At 36.8% G+C, this 21,006-nt stretch overlaps 1 protein-coding gene across 1 annotated transcript in view; it reads right to left on the bottom strand.

Annotated features, from left to right (window-relative positions):
- Window positions 1-21,006, bottom strand: part of Dmd (dystrophin) — a 2,157,654-nt gene that overhangs the window by 1,408,990 nt on the left and 727,658 nt on the right. Inside the window, exons 16-17 of the mRNA XM_045140973.1 lie at window positions 13,815-13,994; window positions 4,426-4,601 (exon numbers count right to left, since the gene is read on the bottom strand). Of these exons, the coding sequence (XP_044996908.1) occupies window positions 4,426-4,601; window positions 13,815-13,994 (356 nt within the window). The remainder of the gene's footprint in view (window positions 1-4,425; window positions 4,602-13,814; window positions 13,995-21,006) is intronic.

Here is a 21,006-nt window from a genome sequence, read left to right as displayed (position 1 = left end):
CATGATAAGAGTATATAGAAGGTAGTGTCTATAAGTGGATGAAGTTAGAGGGTAGTTTGATTTGTGGATGAGGAGGGCTGAAAGAATAAAATATCAGGAAGATGGGAAATGAGACAGATGTATTTTATCTCACAGATAAGACAAATCGACAATCATGGATTCATAGTAGATGAGGCTTCTTATATATGACTGTCTCTGATAATATCTCATCAGAGATGAAAAGAAGTACAAGAGACCTACACCTTCGATAGTACATAACTGATAACTGAAAATTACTGGGAGACTGGAGGTCTCCTTAGTGATGTATCCTCTGAAGGACTTTCAATTCTGCAGTGAATAACCCCCATTCCATGATTTTGTAAGTGATCCAAATTTAAATCTGTGATCAAAACTATAAACAAGGCATGAAGTAGGCTGGGGATCTAATGGTAAGTAGTAGGATTTTAGTGGGAGTGGAAGACAAAGGGTATACATATATGAAATTGTCTAAAATAATTTTAAAGATTTTAAATTATCAAAAAAATTATAAAGTGAATATAGCCAGGTGTGGGGATGCACACCTATACTCTGAGCACTCAGTAGGCAGAGGTAGAATGATCTCTGTGAGTTGGAGGCTATGCTGAGACTACAGAGTGAACACCATGTCAGCCTGGGCAAGAGCAAGACCCTACCTAGAAAAAATAAATAAATAAAAGGTGAATATAGTGTAATATTCATTTGGCTGGATCGATAATCAGTATTTCCAGTGATGTGCCAAATAGACTTGTTTGGACATACAATTATTACTATTTTTTTAACTTTATTTATTTATTTGAGAGAGGGAGAGAATGGGCACACCAGAGCCTCCAGACACTGTAAACAAATTCCAGATGCATGTACCACCTTGTGCATCTAGCTTACCTGGGTCCTGGGTAATTGAATCTGGGTTCTTAGGCTCCATAGGTGAGTGCCTTAATGACTAAGCTATCTCTTCAGCACAATTATTTATATTTTTAGTTGCTGCCTAGGTAATATGAAAGAAGCCATAGGTGATAAATATTTGAATAAGTTTGGATGTATGTAGTTTGAATATAAGTCTCCCCTAGACTCAGTTGTTTTATTAAAATTGAGTTTTCATGGGATGGAGACATGCCTTAGTGGTTAAAGTACTTGCCATCAAAGCCAAATGACCCAGGTTTCATTTGCCACTGCCCATGTAAGCCAGATGCACAAGGTGGCACATGTGTGGCACAGTTCGTTTTCAGTGGCTGGAGATCCTGGAGTGCACATTTGTGTGCTCTCTCTCTTTCTCCCTCTGTTTCTTTCTCTCGCTTTCAAATAAATAACCAAATATTAAAAAAAAAATAAATTGAGAGCTGGGTGTGGTGGCTCACGCCTTTAATCCTGGCACTCAGGAGGTAGAGGTAGGAGAATTGCCATGAGCTTGAGGTCACCCTGAGATTACATAATGAATTCTAGGTCAGCCTGGGCTAGAATGAGACCTCAAAAACAAAACAAAACAACAACAACAAAAAACCTACAAAAAATAATAAATTGAATTTTCAGCTTAGGCCCCTAGTGGCTTTTTTTTTGCCATTTGATGGAACTTCCCATGGATCAGTAAACTGAAATAAACCTCTTTCTCACATAACCTGTGACTAATTTGGACGTTCATTATCACGTGAAGTTGTCAACAACAATGTGTTACACTGAAGCTTGGCTAAAAGACACTAAAATTTGAGCCTTATGTAATTTTAAGTCATAAAGTAGTCTTCTGATTATTTGTGTCATTTAAAAATGTAAATGATGGCCGGGTGTGGTGGCACACACCTTTAATCCCAGCACTTGGGAGGCAGAGATAGGAAGATTGCCTTGAGTTGGAGGCCACCCTGAGACTCCATAATGAATTCCAGGTCAGCCTGGGCTAGAATGAGACCCTATCTTGAAATAACAAAAACAAAAACAAAAGTAAGTGCTACCCCCCGCCCCCCCGCCCGACCTCTACGAGGCATGCTCAGACCCTAAGCAGCAGCACTGAACAGTAGTGAGTCGCTTTCCTTGGGTGATCCCAAGCTATTGCATTACTCCTGGCCTGCATTGCCCCTTGGGCAGCGTGTCCACACCCTGCACAATGTCATCTGTGCCCAGTGTTGCCTGCACGTGAGTGCCGTACTCCTCACTCCCCTTCTGGTCTGGGCTCACCAAGAAGAGCTGTCTACAGTAGAAACTTATAGAAGGGAATAGACAATGAAGGAACGAAGGAACATGGGCAATTAGATAATTGTCAGGAAATCACCGGCTGTGCCCACATCAGGCCTGAGCTTAGCAGCCATGTGGCAGCCTACATTCAATGAGGAGCCCCGGGGGCTTGCTGGCTAGTAGTCTAGCCCAGTTGGGAAACACACACACACACACACATGCACACACACATCCATAAACGTACGAGTACTCGTGGCATGTACACCCCCTGCACACACACATGCAAAAAGGATAAGGGGTACTAGGCCATCACCTTGCAGGACACTATGGCCATGGGTTCACTGGTCTTTCCAGGCGGGGCTTCCTATAGGACTGCTGGCTGAGGCCTGGAGAAGAGCTGGGAGTGGTGCCAGGAAAGAAGGAGCGCTACAGGCGCCAGGGCAAGGACACCCAGTACACGGGCAGCGAAAGCACAGGAAGCCCCCGTGACCTCCGCGCACTGAGGAGCCATACTGTCCAGCCCAGAACCTGCCTCTGAGGAATTTTCTATGTCGCAGTACTTAAGCGTAAACAATGTAGAATTTTTCCAAAGTTCCAAGACTCAAAGTTTCTTCACTATAAAAAGTTCCAGCAAGCTAGGTGTAATGGCACACTCCTGTAACCTACAGAGATGCTGAGGCAGGAGGAGGGAACATTCCAGGCCAACCTGGACTGTACAGCTCTCTCATAAAAATAACAAGCCGGGTGTGGTGGCGCATGCCTTTTATCCCGGCACTGGCAGAAATAGGAGGATCACTTTGAGACTGAGGAGAGCCTGCGATTCCAGATTGAATTCCAGGTCATCCTGAACTGGAGCAAGACCTTACCTCAACAACAACAATATATATCCAATAACAAAAAAAGTTGAAATGGTGTTTATTTTGTTGGAAAGATAATAAATATTTTTGGGATCTTACACTAAATTAAATCAAAAACAAAAATGTGAAAATATTTGGTTCATGATTTTATACAAAAACAAAGATGCATGCTATAGGATAGATATGGCCTGCAGAAGATATTTACTTCATGGACCCTTGCACTGAACAATTTGGTCATTGAAGAAAACATTCTCATATAGACGTGGCTCAATGATTTATTTGGAAATTTTCAAATTTGGAAATAGACCAAGAATTAATATGCAAGTACCAAATAATGCATTCAAAAACTTGTGAGGTTTCCTTGCCTTTTGCTTTGAACATCTGACATGTTATTTTTAAGTATGCATTCTTCCCACACTTCTATACTGTGGTATATGCAAATTCCAATGTCAAGTGTTCCATGCATGCCTGAACATATGCTACTTAGAAACATAAGGCATATTTCAATGTTCTTTCTTAATTTTAAAATTATAATAACAGCAATGTAATGAAAATTATACCATTTTATGATTTCCATGCTAGCTTTGCCATTATGAAATTTTATTGCCATCATTTTAATACACCCACTGATTTGCATAATGCCTAACTTATCTACAATATGTACTTGAGAATATCCACAAAAAGATCAGTTAAAAATTCTAACACTTTCATGATAAGACTTTATAAATATCAAAGAACAGAAATCTGTTTTGTAATTACTTCTGATTTAGGACGGACAGATTGAGATATTATGTCCTCATAAACTAGCAGGATGGATCATGTGTAATAGAGGTGTATGCCTCTATGAAAATGTCCTTTTCATTATGCAAAGGAAGATACTGAATGTAAAACTAAGGACTTAAACAGAGCCCCTTTATCAGGAAGAGAGAGAGGGGAGAGATTGAGAATACTTTCAGGATTAAAATGTGCCCGTAGCTGATCATCACATGCACTTCTACCTTTAGTTCAGAAAACAGACTTTCCATGAAAGAAACATTCAGATTTTGTTGAGATACTGATTTCATGGGCAAAATTAAAATTTATTTTATAGCTGGGCATGGTAGCGTATGCCTTTAATCCCAGCACTTGGGAGGCAGAGGTAGGAGAATTGCCATGTGTTTGAGGTTACATACTGAAGTCCAGGTCTGCCTCAGCTACAGAAACCCTATATCAAAATAAAAAAAAAAAAAAAAACAAAAACCTTATTATGTTTCTTACTGCATTAATTGACATTATAGATATACAAGCTTTAGGAAATAAAAATACCACTGGCAACGTGGCAACAAATGAGTTTTCATGCTGAGCAATCAATCTTCAATTGTGAATAAAGCCATGAGTAAGACTCTCTCACCTTTTTCTAATTTCAGAATCCACAATAATCTGTCTCTTCTTTTGGGGAGGTGGTGGGGGAAGTTCTTCTTGGGCATGCTTTACCAGAATTTGCTCCCTTGTGGTCACCATAGTTACCGTTTCCATTACAGTTGTCTGTGTTAGTGATGGCTGAGTGGTGGTGACAGCCTGTGAAATCTGTGAGAAGTATTAAAACAGAGGTCAGACATTACTTGAAAGACTTCAGTAAAGACTGCTAGGTGTAGTGAAAGGAAATAATGAGAAACTGTTCTTGCTTGTTGGTAGATTGACCTTCAGATCAAAATAGCACTGTATTGAACCAGAATCAAATTGTTTTATATGACTTAAGTTATGTTTCCTGAAATAGAAAAGCTATGTCATCTGAAAAACAGAAGTAAACTTAGCACCTCTTGACTTAATTGGGCAAACTATAGGAAAGAAAAGAAGCAAAAGTGAAAAATTTGGTATCATTATATTATTGAGACACTAAATTATCTGAGCGCAAATTCTAACACTTGGAACACTGTACAGGCTTCTAAATATTTTAATGCTTCAAGTTGAAAATATTAGAAAAAAAACAACATGTGACACAAATCATTGCATTAAATAAAAATAGTCTATGGAATGTACCTTTCTTTCTATGATGATTATTATATTAAAGATTTTTAAATGAAATTGAGTGATATTAGTAATAAAATACCCTTCAATCAAAGAAGTGGAGGTCTTATAATATCAATGAAAGGTTAACATAAAATGCCTATGAACTCATAAATATCTTCATGCTTAATGTTATTCAAGTAATCAAGTGTACACTACTCATGATTTGAGTCAGTGAATATGTTAAAACATATGTGTTTCTAAATGCATCATTAGATACACTTACGTTAGAATTATACTTACTTCACGCTCAGACATTTGTTGTGGAGAGTCATAGTTTATCAGGATTTGAACCAATATAGTTTATGACTCAATCATTTATGTCTATACTCAAGGCATTACCAGACTGACAAGTTACCTAACTATGACATATTCCTTCCATTTTTAATCTCTCTCACGGTTTTCACTTTATTATAACTTCGAATTACCTCTAGACTATTACTTATAACCCTTATGGTAACTGACTTATTTACAATATTTTGAACAAGTTCAATGAATGCTTTCATTGGATGTGCTGTTAGGTACAGACAAAAGGCCAGGTATCGGCAGTGGTTAAGATTTATTTCATTGATTTTCTAGAACTTCCTAAGAGGTCTGAGAAAAATTTAAATAGCATCCTTGCCTCATAAATTATGACTGATTCCTTCAATGGAAAGAAATGTGGAAAGTTACTGCAAGTGGTGTTTTTGTTGTTGTTGTTTAATTTCAGGTTTCAAACTAGCAATTAACAATAAGGGGCGGAACTCTTGGCTGTAAAAACTGCTTCTTGGGCTGGAGAGATGGCTTAGCGGTTAAGCGCTCGCCTGTGAAGCCTAAGGACCCCGGTTCAAGGCTCGGTTCCCCAGGTCCCACGTTAGCCAGATGCACAAGGGGGCGCACGCGTCTGGAGTTCGTTTGCAGAGGCTGGAAGCCCTGGCGCGCCCATTCTTTCTCTCTCCCTCTATCTGTCTTTCTCTCTGTGTCTGTCACTCTCAAATAAATAAATAAAAATTATTTAAAAAAAAAAAAAAAAAAAAAAAACTGCTTCTTATTTACACTTCTTAAATGCTTTCTGTTGGACAAACAACAGTACACATGCCAAGGCCTGAGGAACTTCCATTTAGATAGTCTTCTTAGGCAAAATGATCAAAAATCAAAACAAAATAACAACAACAACAACAGCAACAACAAAATAAACTAATGGATATCAAATTCCTACAAGACCCAAATACAAGTTTTTATCTTTTAACTTTTGTAAGATATCCATAGATTCATTATTGAGAATCAATGGCAAAGCTATGAGCAATAATAATTACAGTACAATGACAAGTAATGTCAAGATAAAAGGAAAACACAACACAAAATCACCATTACATGCATAAATTAATTTACTTCCACTCAAAAATAAAATATCTTTGATTAGGATTCCAAGAGAATTTTTATGATTTTTTTTTGTAATCTACAAAAGAAAATAATGAAAGTGTCTGCAAAAATAATGTTAAGATTATCAAATTATCTTAATTTCAATGTGCATTCTTCAAGATTCAGAGAGCCTGAAATCATAAAGCAATCCTTTTACATGTGTACTTTATGGACTATTTGTGCCACTGAATATTTTTGTAACATTAGTTTCAATAATGTCAGTATTTCATGCCTGATATGAAATAAGAAAAAGAGGAATCACTTCTAAGAATATAAACAACCTTACAGAAAGGCAAAAGAATAATTTTCAAAAGAGCAATATTAACACATTGCTCTATGCTGTTACTATTACATTATTACAAAATTATAATTGAAAATACTATTTCATTTCCTTTGGTATGAAGAAACAAAAATAGTCCCACAGAGACCCTGCAAACATGGGGAAAAAATCGTTATATTTAACAAATTAATTATCACTCTCAAAACCTACTCAATATACTCAGAGTATAACTCATTATATCATATGCTAAGTTTACCCATGACGTTTAATAACTTAATGTAAATGTATATTTGTTAGAATCATTAAAATATAGACAGAAGAGGAATTATGGGAGTCATTTAACCTAACTTTCTGCTTACTATAGGATTCATTAATCCCCAAAGCTGTCTACTATTTCATGAGCATAGTAGCAAAACTTTCCTTGCAAAAAGATTTTCTCAACCTTGTAGGGAAGTATTATTTCTTTTTCCTGTTAAATATTATCTTGAACCCTGAACCACCACAGAGTAGACTGAGCATTTTTCTCCATACCATATTTAAAGACATGAATTTTACTAATCGTGACCTTAATGAAACTCACTTCTAAGTACTGCAGATTTGGTAATCAGTGAGAACTCACATTAATATGGTTGTAGCTCCAAAAGGTAAGCTTTCTCGGCTTAGAACAACATGTTCAATAAAGCAGTCTTAAGTTGTGTACATTTTTCAGCAGATGGATCACAACATTTGGAGTTATTGAAATAATGTCAATATATACTGAGTATGCATTCCCTTCAATATATTTAGAAATTAGTAAAATGGATTCTCCATCTTCAGGACCTTGGTATTGTATTAAGTTAGATGATAATAACAACAACAAAAAAAAATATGTGTGTAGTGGCACATGCTTTTAATCCCAGCACTTGGGAGGCAGAGGTATGTGGATTATCATGAGTTAAAGGTAACCCTGAGACTACATAGTTAATTCCAGGTCAGTCTGGGCTAGAGCTAGACCCTACCTCAAAACCTCCCTAAGATAAGAATAACAATAATAAAAGAAGATGAGTGCTAAAAGAAATAATGTATAAATATATAAAATAATATATGGCATGGACATTCAGTATTGAAGGAATTTCCTTTTGAAACTGCAGTTTTCTCTTGGGCAACACTTTAACATTTAAATTTATTTTATTGCTCAGTGCTGGATTTATAATTTATAAATTCATAAGGTCATTTGTATCTAATGTCAGTAATTGCTGATATAAATAAATTATGGCCCATGAATGTGTTAAAGTATTATAAATATGTGAAATATTTTCAATGTCATTTATAAATGTTGAAATTATTGTACTGAGTAACCAACAGATGATAAAAACATGTGTGGCTCTTTTTTGTAGAAATGTTATAGACAATTTCCACTTTGGGCCATACATTTCTGTATAATTTTAATTGCAAATATGTCTATAACACATTTCCTACAAAATGTTGACTTTTTAAGCATAAGAGTATTTCTATGTGTTTTTTCCTCAATATTGTTATTTTATTCTCATTCAAATGCTTGGAATTATAGCCATGTATCCCAATTTAAAATTGGAAATTTTTAAATCCAATGCTTTCACCAAAATGCTGGATAAATTAGAATCAGAATGTTAACTTAGAATAATGTTACATATATTCAACACATTTTTAATCTTGATAATCACACCCTTATATAGTTACGAAAATTGTATGCATGTCTATGTACCATTTCATTTATTTTCAGTAAAAATGAATGTATTATGTACATGCTGAGTATTTTAAAGTTACTTGACATGAAAACTAATAAATTAAATTTAAAAAGTTACTTGACATATATATCCATGACAATTGAAATATAATATCAGAAGTCAGTCCCTTTAAGCTTTGACTTATGTGCCTATGAAAATTTAAATATTTAAATCAGAAAGACATACATGATTTATAATATACATACATAAAGCTCATTTTTTAAAATTTTGGTATCTAAGAATATGCAAATATAACAGGAAATAACAGTATGAATTGGTTGTCAAATTCAAGGACAGGCAAATTCTGAGTATATTATTTTACCTTGATGATATTTATGCTTGTAGTTGAGACCATTGCAAAAAATGGTCATTAGAAATGTACAGAAAAGTCACAAAAGCCATAGAACTACAATTTTTGGATTTGCCAAGGTAGATATATTTATGTATTTATTTGAGAGAGGGAGAGAGATTGAGAGAGAAAGAGAACCAGATAGAGAGTATGGTCACTCCAGGGCCTCAAGTCACTGCAAAATAACTGCAGATATATGTTCCACCTTGTGCATCTGGTTTACATGGGTACTGGAGAATTGCATCTGGGTCCTTAGGCTTCACAGGCAATTGCACTAACTGATAAGCCATCACATCAGCTTGTTGAAAGCTGTAGCTGTTCCTTGACCTCTTTTCTGGAGACTTTAGGCACAGAGGCATTATTGTATGGCCTTGGTGAAGTTGACTTTAGACATATAGGCATTGCCGAGAACGTTTTATTTTCTGTATATAAGCTTGTGTCTGCCTGAATAAACTTGAGCCTTGATCAGAACATGTCTTGGACCCATTCCTTGTGTTCTTGTCTCAGGTCCATTCCCACTCCCTCCTTCGGGGTCTGTTCAACTCTCATGCTGCAGGTTGGCACACCCACCCCTGGTGTGTAATTTTTAATGTCCATTGCCATATAAGTTATTAAGTACATGAGTCATAGATCTTCTTCAAACTATGCATGATTTTAATTAAGTGGATATAATAATGCTTCAACTTACATAAATTATGCATTTTTTCTGTACAAGCTGCAGTTGATTTCTAATTATGATATTTCTTAATTGTAATCAAGATAAAGTATGTTAATTATTGTCATAACATTTAGGAAAAAAATCAACTGCATATCTCAACATGCACATTTACATAAAATGGTGGAAGTTTGATTTAGTGTTGAGTTATTTGTGGTCTCTGGATTTCTGCAGTATTTTGGAAGAGGGAGTGGAAACATGATAAAAACCACAGAGCTGGTATATATATATATATATATATATATATATATATATATATATATATATATATATATATATATATATGAAATAAAAAACACTGTTAGTGATAGATTTTTCTAATTCAACAATTTCTAGATATATCTAGGTTTCATACTGACATAATATATACTTATTTGTAAAAGAACAGTAAACAGTTAGAAATTTAGGCCATACTGTCTTGTTAAAAATACTTTGTGAAATATCATATTTGTAAAATACAGAAATAGGTGTTAGAGATTTCAGAAGAAATTGTATTTCATCATAACTAATTCAAAGAGCTTTTGCTATGTTTATGGGTATCATTTGTTGCCTTTCCTAAAGAAGGCTTTTATCTTGTATACTTGCTTTCAAACTTAATTTTGTCTGATTGTAAAATATTGATTGGACAATGTAAAGTTGAAAGGGGGCTGGAGAGATGGCTTAGTGGTTAAAGTGCATACCTAAGAAGCATAAGGACCCAGGTTCGATTCACAAGGACCCACATAAGCCAGATGACATGATGGTACATGCACCTAGAGTACATTTGCAGTGGCTGCAGGCCCTGGCATGCCCATTTTCTCTCCCCCCCCCGTCTCTAATAAATAAATAAAAATAAAATATTTTTAAAAGAAAAGTTGAAAAGGTTAAGGCACATAAAGAATTTTCTCTAAAGCAATTTTGGTAAACACTTGCCATCAATATTATAAAAATGGTGGGAAAGGGCCATTGGAACTTTTATAGAAATCAACCAGAGGCAGGGTAAAATTCTGGGGATATGGGAAGGGAAAAGAGTGCATCAACCCAAGAGTCTAGTTGAAGCCTCTCACCATCAGAGAAGCAAGAATTCCAGTGTAATTAATTGTTTAAGGACTTCCTCCCTTTCCCACCTACAAACCTACAGGTTTACAGGAATCTCAAAGATAACATCATGTCCAATAAAAGCTTTGAACTAAATCCCTTGTGCAAGCCTAGGTGGTTTATATTATCTGAATGTGGCACCTCTAAAGCCTCACTTTAATCTCAATTATCTAAGAGAAGGGAAGAGACAGAAGAGGGGAGGGATGCCTAAAAACCAACTGAACACTGGAATGCTCATATGTATAGTTGTGTATGTCTTAGCCTTTCTGAGTGGCTCTTTCTTAGAGAAGTCCAGAACCATGTTCTCAGATATGGTTTCTATTTCTGAAATCTCCTCTTTCTCCTAACCCTTCTGCTTAAGCTTTTATTAAACTAGCTTTAATGAAATCTTTAACTCTGCTTCATATTGATTCTTTCTGGATTTCTTTCCTGTTTCTAGGGTTAGCCCAAGTTGAGGTCCCCAAAAGTTTAAGGGGAATGACTGAAGCTATTTGAGAGTGACAATGTGGAATCTTAGTCCTCTCGTGACTGACAAATCGAGGGTATGTTTCATTTACCCTCATTGCCTTCTGTATGCATCCCAGAAACAACCCTTCCAACATTTGAAAACAGAAAATATTTCTCCTTTCTTGACTACCTTTTCATCAAGTTTAACATCTACACCTTATATATTCTTCAAACCAAATCTGACTTTAAAATGGAAGAGAACAGCCTTCAGAGCTGATTTGTTTTCATGTTTTGATCTTTTGCCATGCAATTGTTTTTTTTTTTTTTAAAGTCAAAATCCCTCAAAGCTTTGACGTGAATAACAATCAAAGTCCTAGGCACACAGAGTTCTTTGTATGAGTACAATCTGATGTCTTGTCGTCACAGGCAAAATCCTATGCCCTGTTTCACAATAATGAGTTTTAACTATCGTCAAAACCTTGCTCACCCTTTCCTTCATTTATTGAAGTCATTTTTATACAATTCAATAAAAAAGAGTGAATAATCATAAACAAAATAGATTGCCTTTTTCCCTAAAGAAATGTAAAATGTGGAGTGTAGGGTGAAAGATTCCTGAAACTTCTCACCTGAGCATGGCATGGGCATTGCAATCATGAATTTGCAGCAGTTGTGATTACACGGAGAGGCTAGGTCCAGTCACTATTCTCTATAATAAACAGGGGAGGGACTTTTGATTTCCCATCCTTCCCCAGGGAGCTACTGGTTTTCAGTAGTTGCCAGAGAGAGGGCAAAGATGTTCATTACAATGCTATGCCCATTATTATGTAGAAGGAAGATAAAGGGGTACAGCAGAAGTAAGGGAACAAGAGAGGTTAATGAGGGTCTATAAGACCAAATTATAGTGCATGTGAAATCGTCAAAGAAGCAATTAAAGAATAAATAAATTCATGCAGTACTCTTTATTTATTTACTTTTGCCCTCCTTTTTTTGAGGTAAGGTCTCACTCTAGCTTAGCCTGACCTGGAATTCATTGTGTAGTCTCAGTGTGGCCTCAAACTCATGGTGATCCTCCTACCTCTGCCTCCAGAGTGCTGGGATTAAAGACTTGTACCACCACACCTGGTTCAGTTTTTATTCATCTAAATCAATCATATCATAAATACATGGCAGAGATATAGAAACCTTGACTGAAAAGTAATACCATTCTGACAAACGAGTGTGTTTAAATACTGCATTGCTAGGAAATTTTCCACTTTCCCACTAGAGTAATCATTTTGAAGAATCTGAATTTTCTTTGAATAATCTGTCATTGTCTTCATAGTTCGTTGTTTATTAAAAGGGAGTACACAAATGATTTCTAAAGGATTCAGAAATGTACAGATTCCCAGATCCTTCCTATGACAAACTAAGATTTCTGAAAAAAAAAATTAGAATATGCACCTTCAACACCCTAAGTGACTCACATTCAGACTGAAGCTTTCAAAATGCAGTATATTATGCAAAGGAAGCAAAACATGACTTTAAGTTAAGTTACATTCCCAAAAATTTATTCTTTGAAAGATATTCATTTCAAAATAACTATTAAATAAGGCCAACCTTTGTAGCAATAGGATTTTGTTAAAATATTGTATTTATTTGTTTGAGAGACACAATGAAAGTAAGACAGAGAGAGAGAGAGTGAGAGAGAGAGAGAGAGTGAGAGACAGAGAGAGCGAGAGAGAGAGAGAGAATGGGCACACCAGGGTCTCTAGCCACTGCAAACGAACTCGAGACACACACATCACCTTGGGAAACTGACTTATCTGAGTACTAGTGAAATAAACCTGGGTCTTTAGGCTTCACAGGCTAGCACCTTAACCACTAAGCAATCTCTTCAGCATATTTATATATATATATATATATATATATATATATATATATATATATATATATATATATATATTTGAGAGAGAGAAAGGGAGAGAGAGAAGAATTTTTGTTCGTTTTTGGTTTTTCGAGGCAGGGTCTTACTCTGGCCCTGGCTAACCTGGGATTCACTATGTAGTCTCAGGTTGGCCTTGAACTCATGGTGATCCTCCTAGCTCTGCCTCCCGAGTGCTGCGATTAAAGGCATGGGCCACCATGCCTGGCAAGAAGGAGAATTTTATTATCACCAAAATCATTTGAACAAATGAGTTTATATTAGAACACTATCAGTACTGTTTTAAAATTTTTAAATTTGCAAATGCATCATTTATATATTATTAAGGTACAAAATATTGCAAAACAGCTATGGGAAACCACATATAATAAAATATATTAACAAAATTACTAGTAGATTAGCCAACTACTGATTTATTTCACTGAAAAGTAGTGGAGTTCGTATTATTGCCAAAGGATTGCATACGATATGATTACAACATATACAGATTCAATGTGTTTCTACGTTTGAAAATGAGATTGTGATGATATAGTTCCTGAGAAAGTTGTCTAACTGCCCATCATTCCGCAAGGAACTACAAACTGCTGGATTGCAGGGCAGGAACTAGCTCAGCCAATTAGCAAGCATCCTGTCTCTCACCAACTCACCAGAAATATGACTGGCAGAAAAGCCATGTGTTTGACTCCACTGAGTAAGGAATAACCAAGTGGTATCCTTTTTATGCCCATCATAATTCCTTCACCACAGTTCTAAAAAATTTCCAGCATAATTAATTGTATGATAATTTGTATCACTTACCTGTGTTGAACTCTTTTCAAGCTTTTGAACTAAATTATCCCAACGCTGGGCAAAGTTTTCCATCCACACCTCCATCTTTTGAGTAACTGACTTGTTTTTCAGTGTTGAAAGAAGATCTTGGTTAAGTAAACTGAGTTTGTCCATGGTTTGCTTTTTCTTTTCTAGATCTGTTTTTAAGGTCTGTCAAAATGTGATCACAGAAAAAAAGTCTAGGTCTTAGCAAGTTATTAAAATATCATTGTTCAAAGTATTTTTACATGCATTTCAGAAAGTGTGGTAAACAAATCTATAAAACACTGATTGTCCACAAACATTAGAATCTAAATAAACTCCCTAACATACTGAATATTTTTAAAACTTCATATGTACATATAAACTTAAGACCGTACTTTATGATCTATCTGAAGAAATGCCAAATGAAAAGTTATAGACACCTAAAAGGAAGTTAACCTGTAAAACGTACTTTTTAACACTTGGCGGTGGGAAACATAGCTTTTAGATGGTATTGAATTTCTTCTTAGTCACTGACTGAATTCACAGGAAAACACACCATCATATTTCAAAATCACTTTTGAGTTTGAAATGAGAAACTCTAAGGGACTTTGGCATTTTGCTATGTTTTGTTCATTTAGACAAAATTACACTATTATTTATTCTCACAATTTTAACACCCCTTTCATTATTTTTAAATAAATACAAATAATGCAGTTTAGGATACAAACTTTAAATTTTGTAATAACAATTTTCACTTAAGATTTGACTACTTGAATGATTTATGTCATTTCTCTTCCTTCTTTTCTTTCTTTCTCTCTTTCTTCCTTCCTTTCTTTCTTTCTTTCCTTCATCCTTTCATTCTTTTCTTTCTCTACCACTGAGCTATATTCCCATTCCTTGCATGATTATTTTCTCAAGTTATTTTTAAATACCTTAAGTAAGTGAACTGGCACCTGAGATGAACCTAAGCCTTTTTGATTCATTCATGTGTTGTACAAAGTTATTGTTAAATTACTCATATATTTAGAATTCTTATTGACTGTTTTACTGGATCTTTAGATGGTTTGAAATGAAAAATCAAAGTGGCCTATGTGATTATTGGAGTATATTCTTTCATTTTTATCTGCTATGGTCAACCTTCATATAGGTGAAGCCAATTTCCAGGTTCCAGATGTTATTCTGCCCCTTGACTTGTAAACGCAGACAAAGAAAACAAACAAACAAACAAACAAACAAAAAAAAAACGAACTAAAAAAAAGCATTATATAGCACGATTCTTCTTGCAATGCCAAGTACAATGAATGTGAACTGTGATACCCTTTAAAACAACTAACATTGCATATTACAAAGAAATTGTTATGAAATTGATGCACCAATTACTCATGAGGCAGTGTCATCAACAAAGAATAATCAGTTGCAACCCTGTGGAAAGGAAAGTTATTTAGGCTGGAGGGATGGCCAAAGGATATCAGTTTGATTCTCCAGGACCTACGTAAGCCAGATGCACAAGGGGTGGGGTCATGCATCTGGAGTTCATTTGCAGTGGCTGGAGCCTCTGGAATGCCAATTCCTTCTCTCTCTTTCTCTCTCTCTCTCAACTAATTAAACAAAAGTAAAAAAAAGTTATTTACCATCGCTGCTTCAATTAGCTTGTCTTTGTCAGAAACTGCCTCATCCCAGTTTTGAAAGCATGTGCAAGTTTTCAAGTTAATTTCTATATTTTACTCAATATATTCAATATATATATATTTTTTAATTGTGCAGTGGATAGGAGGCTTATTAGTTAAAGCACTTGCCTGAGAAGCGTAAGGGCTGAGGTTTGATTCTCTAGTAACCACACAAGCTAGATGCACATGGTGGCCCATGCATCTGGAGTTCATTTGCAGTCCTGCCATATGTTCTCTTTCTCCCTCTCTCTCTGTCTCTCATTTTTCTCTGGTTTCTCTTTGCTTGCAAATAAATAAAAATAAATAAATAAATATATTGAAAATTGGGTTGGATAAAGGTAGTGATGAAGAAAGGAATAGAAAGGGAGGGGGGAATTAATAGGATGGTATTGTATATATGTGAGTAGAAGAACAGATTAATGTGGGTGAAAAGGCCTAAGTGAGGGCAGAGGAAAGAGATTAAGTAAAGGAAAGATATAAATAAGTCATATGGGAACCTACTTTTTTGGACAATGGAACACACAGGAGCAATAGAGTGTTACCAGAAAATTTTTAGTGCCAGGGATGGGATACTTTCCAGTGAGTTGTTGGCCAGGGAGATCCCTGATGCCCACAAAACATTACAGGTAATTGCCTAGGCCCTTGCTTTCCCACCAGGAAAAGATGGAAAGACCATATTGCTGAAGACTCCACATACTTGGGCTGCAAGGCCACTGAGAAATCCTGCTGGAGCTGAGCTGAAAACCTCCTCCATGTAGACCAGCTGACAGAAAGCTGGAAAAGGCCACACTGCATGCACATGCAATTCAATGGAAGAGAGATCAATCACCAGTGAAGATACTCAATAGCAGACATTGAAAGCCTTATATTTGGCCAGCCAGGCCAAATGAACCAATGGGTACAATAGTGGCATATCTGTTATGGGGAAAACCAACCACCCTCTAATTTGACTAGAGGCCTGCTCCATGGGTGGAAGTATATCCTGGATACTGAAAACCTACAGCAGGGGTAGTCATGAGCCCTTGGGATATAACATCTGCTGCTATCTGGCTAAGTGTATATACTATGCTCATAAAATGGCCCAGTAACCACTTCTCTTAATGTTCATACCCATATATTAATGCTACTCTCACTTTTGGTTAGAGAACCTTCTTTTTTCAGATGGAAGTGACCTTGGGGTGACTCAGAACATATCACCATGCTGGGAAGAAGTTACAGGGGAGTGCTCAGCACTAAAATATCTCTATCACACCTTCTAAGGCACAATATCCATTGTGGAAGAGGTGGTGGAAAGAATATAAGAGCCAAAGGAAGGGTAGGACTCCTTACAACGTGCTCCTCCAGACACAAAAGGGCCTGGATATCTATTACCTCACAGTCCCTGACACTACCTATGCATGACCATCATAATTGGAAACAAAGATCACGGCATCAAAATAAAAGAGATATTGATTGAGACGGGGTTGGGGATATGATGGAGAATGGAGTTGCAAAGGGGAAAGTGGGGGAGGGAGGAAATTACCATGGGATATTATTTACAATTATGAAAGTTGTCAATAACAAAAACCAAGTTGAGGGTTCCTTGCTCTGGTCTGTGTGTGGGTGGGTGAGTAGGTCTGAAATGAGTAGGCAAGACCCCTGTTTCTGTGTTCCTCCCATCTCTCTGGTCTGGGTTCCCTGAGAGGACATCATGATGGCAGGCACTGTGATGTGGAGTGAGCAGGCAAGGCTCCTGTTTGTGGACCCTGCCCACTTCCCTGCTCTAGGTTCCCTGCACTGACAGTATTGGGGGGCAGTGGTGTGGAGTGAGCAGACCGGACCACTCCATCGTAGCTCCTCATAGTTCCCTGGTCCACGTTCCCTGAGCCATTCTGTCTGCCTGAGGGTACCACATTGAGTAAGTAAGCCACATCCCTGTTCCCTGGCTCCTCCCAGTACCCTGGTCCTGGTAGGTCCCATTGTGCCTTGCTTGGGGAGGCCTGGTGCATATGTGACCTGTGGAACCAGTTCTTTTGCTCTGGTATCCTGACTGGCCACTGGGTACTAACATCCCTGTTCATTTGAGTTAGAGGATGCACTGGCCAGAGGACAAAAACTTGCTTCCTCCTCAATAAAATTGTCTTCATAAAATGGGTAGACAACAATGCAAAAAAAAAAAAATCAATGAAAGTCAGAAAATTTAGAGATCTCCACCAAGGAATGCCTAGTTCTACAATGGAAGCCTCCAAGAAAATCACAGAAAAATAAACAGAAATTCATTCCCAAAATGATAACATAACAACCAATGAGACCCTGATCATAAAAAGAAAAAAAACAACAACACTGAACTGGAAGCCAACCATCAAATAACCAACAATCATATCAATGAAATTGAAAAGAATTGTCTCCTACAGCATTCAGCCTTTGATAGTAGGCTTCAGTTGATCAAAGAAAATGCTAGAATCCTCCAAAGAGATATGAAAAAAAAATTGAAGGTAAGTCAAGAAATGGAAGATCTCAACAACTGGTTGATTAAATTTAATGAAGACTTGATCAAATGCAAGAATAAATTCCAGGAAGCATCAAGGAAATCAGAACTCTGAAATAGTACTTCAAAAAAGATATGGATCACAGCACCTCATGGACTAGACACTAGGATGGATGGGGAGGGAGGGGAGGGCATTGAAGGGGTGGGAAACACTAATCTGGACCCAAACAGCAATGGTACCATAAAATTCTACTTCCTAAAAGGCAGACCAAATGGCTGAACCTTCACTAGACCCTTACAGGAAACACCTGAACCACAAGATACTGGACAGTGTAGGAACAAGACTAACCTAAATCTTCTACATCTTCCCTTCCTCCCTCTCCCCCTCTCCCCTCTCTCTCTCTCCTCTCTAACTCTTATATATTAGTTATGTTTTTCCTCATTTTCTTAGTGGGCCCTGACCTGTAACCCCCACTACCAGCTTGGGGATATCATCCACAATGAACTTTTGATCAGAGAAACCTACAAGGTTTCCTAAAACAATGACAGACTTCTGTCAGTGTACTTTATGACCCACCAAAAGTCAGTGGCAAAACCCTATTGCTGAAGACTCCATACACAGCTGACATATAAAATGAAATGGCATGGCTGGAAGCCAGGAGAGCGTCAGTCCCCAGACAGTCAGCGTGTCTAGTGCCAGAAGTTGCTACATGGGCGAATGGGGGAAATGACCAATATCTGTCCAAGCAACTCATGGTCTAACCTAATTAGCAACAAATAACCTGATGTGATGCCCATACAAGTGTAATAGTGGCACACAGCCATGGTGGGGAACCAACTGCTCTTGATTTGGCTAACTGATCCCCTCAGTGGTACAAGACACATAGCTGGAGCTGGGAAACAAGTGAAACCATACCCAAACATAAGCCCACTCTCCAATATCAAGCTACCATCAATCATGGGGTACAAGAGAGCCTATACCTATTAAACTCTCTATCAAAAAAAAAAAGTAAGTGTTATCTCAATTTTATGGGTCCTAACTTACTCTCCGTTGGAGAATCTGCTTGTCTTTTTCAGATAGATGCAGATCCTAAAGAGAGAGATGCCCCAACATACCTCAAAAGGGGCCTGACTGAAACTAAGGAAAATTGGCGAAACAAACAAGGGTGCTATTTTCCTGATGAACCAGATACCAGCACAAAGGGGAAGGAGACCAACACAGAGAAAAATCAACTCCTACCAAATCAGAGAGCCAGAGCCTCAGAGACCGCCAACACCTTAGCACTGAAGCAGACCAAAAATGAACCCAACATGGCTCAGGGAAATTTTGCAGAAGAGGGGGTGGAAAGAATGTCAGAATCACATGTTGGGTCATGATATGCAGAGACATTTATCGTACCAATAACTGTGGGCTAACTCCACAATGCACGACCCATTTACATCAACAAGGAGGGTCCATTGGGAGGGGGTAGATCATGGATGAGCCTAAACAATGGTACCAAACTGCCTGTATTTGCTGAGAAGAAAACTAATAAATTAAATTAAATTAAAATTAAAGATATGGACATGATGCAACATAAGACAACAGAAAACAAACATCAAATAAAAATTATAAAAACTTCTCAAGAACCCCTCACCAATAGATCTATTCATGTGGAAGACAAAACCTCTGACCTGGATGACAAGACATAAGAAATTGATCAGGAGGCCAAAGAATTTGCTACAAAAATCAAATGAACAGAATATGAGGGGACTGTGGGATACCCCAATATGACCAAACATCTGGATCCTGGGAATATCAGAAGGAGAGGAAATTTTTCTGAATCTCTCAAAAGACAGGCCTATCCAGATACAAGAAGCCCACGGAGCACCAAAAAGACAAAATAATAAACTCTCTAAGACTCATCGTAGCTAAATCTCTTAACAAGGAAAACAAGGAGATTGAAGATAGAAGATAATAGAAGTAAGAGAGAAACAATTCCCAACAGACAAAGGCAATTCCATCAGAATTAGCTCAGATTTGTCAGTGGAAACCCTGAAAGCCAGAAGGGCCTGGAATAGAACACTTCAAAGTATGAAAAACTATGGCTTCAAACCCAAGGTACTCTACCCATAAAAAGTATCCCTTATAATAGACGTTGAAAAGAAAACTTTCCATGAAAAAAAAGTCTACCGTGTGATTATATGAATACAAAGCTAAGCCTCCAAAAATACTTGAGGGAATACTCCACACATAATGGTAAAAAAAACAATCTCATGATCCAACCAGAAAAACATCACAATAACCAAAATAGACAAGGCTTAAGATAGTACAAAACACAAGAAAGCACCAAACCCCACAAACACCCCATCATAACAGGGATTAATTCAAACTTCACAATAATAGCCTTAAATGTTAATGGTCTTAACTCAGCAATCAAAAGATACAGGTTATTAGGATGGATAAAAAAAAAAAAAACTGGACCCTTATATCTACTGCCTTCAAGTAACCAACCTCACCACTAAAGATAGACACCTCCTTGATGTGAAAGGGTAGAAAATGATATTCCAAGCAAATGTAAACAAAAACAAGTTGGTGTTGCTATATTAATTTCTGTTAAAACAGATATCAGCCCCAAAATAATGAAAAAAGGACAAAGAAGGCCCTTTCCTATTGATCAAGGGAATGATCCAACATAAGCACATCACAATCATAAATATATATGACCCAAATATAGGTGCACCACAGATTATAAAACAAAATCTATGGGCAATGAAACAAATAAACACCAATACCATTATAGTTGGAGACTTCAATACTCCACAATCATCAATAGACAGATCATTCAAGCAGAAAATCAACAGAGAAATAATAGAGCTCAACAACATCATAAATCAATTAGACCTAATGGATATCTACAGAACTTTTCACCCCAATTCTACAGAATACACATTCTTCTCAGTAGCCATGGAGCCTTCTCCAAAATTTACCATATATTATGCCATAAACAATGTCTTCATAAAGTCAGGAAAATTGAAGTTACTTCCTGAATCATGTCAAATCACAATGCATTAAAGCTAAAAA

This window comes from Jaculus jaculus, chromosome X (assembly GCF_020740685.1).
Source record: "Jaculus jaculus isolate mJacJac1 chromosome X, mJacJac1.mat.Y.cur, whole genome shotgun sequence".
In the NCBI taxonomy this organism is placed as follows: Eukaryota; Metazoa; Chordata; class Mammalia; order Rodentia; family Dipodidae; genus Jaculus; species Jaculus jaculus.
The sequence above is the reverse complement of the archived record's forward strand: the minus strand, read 5'-3'. Positions and strand labels throughout refer to the sequence as shown.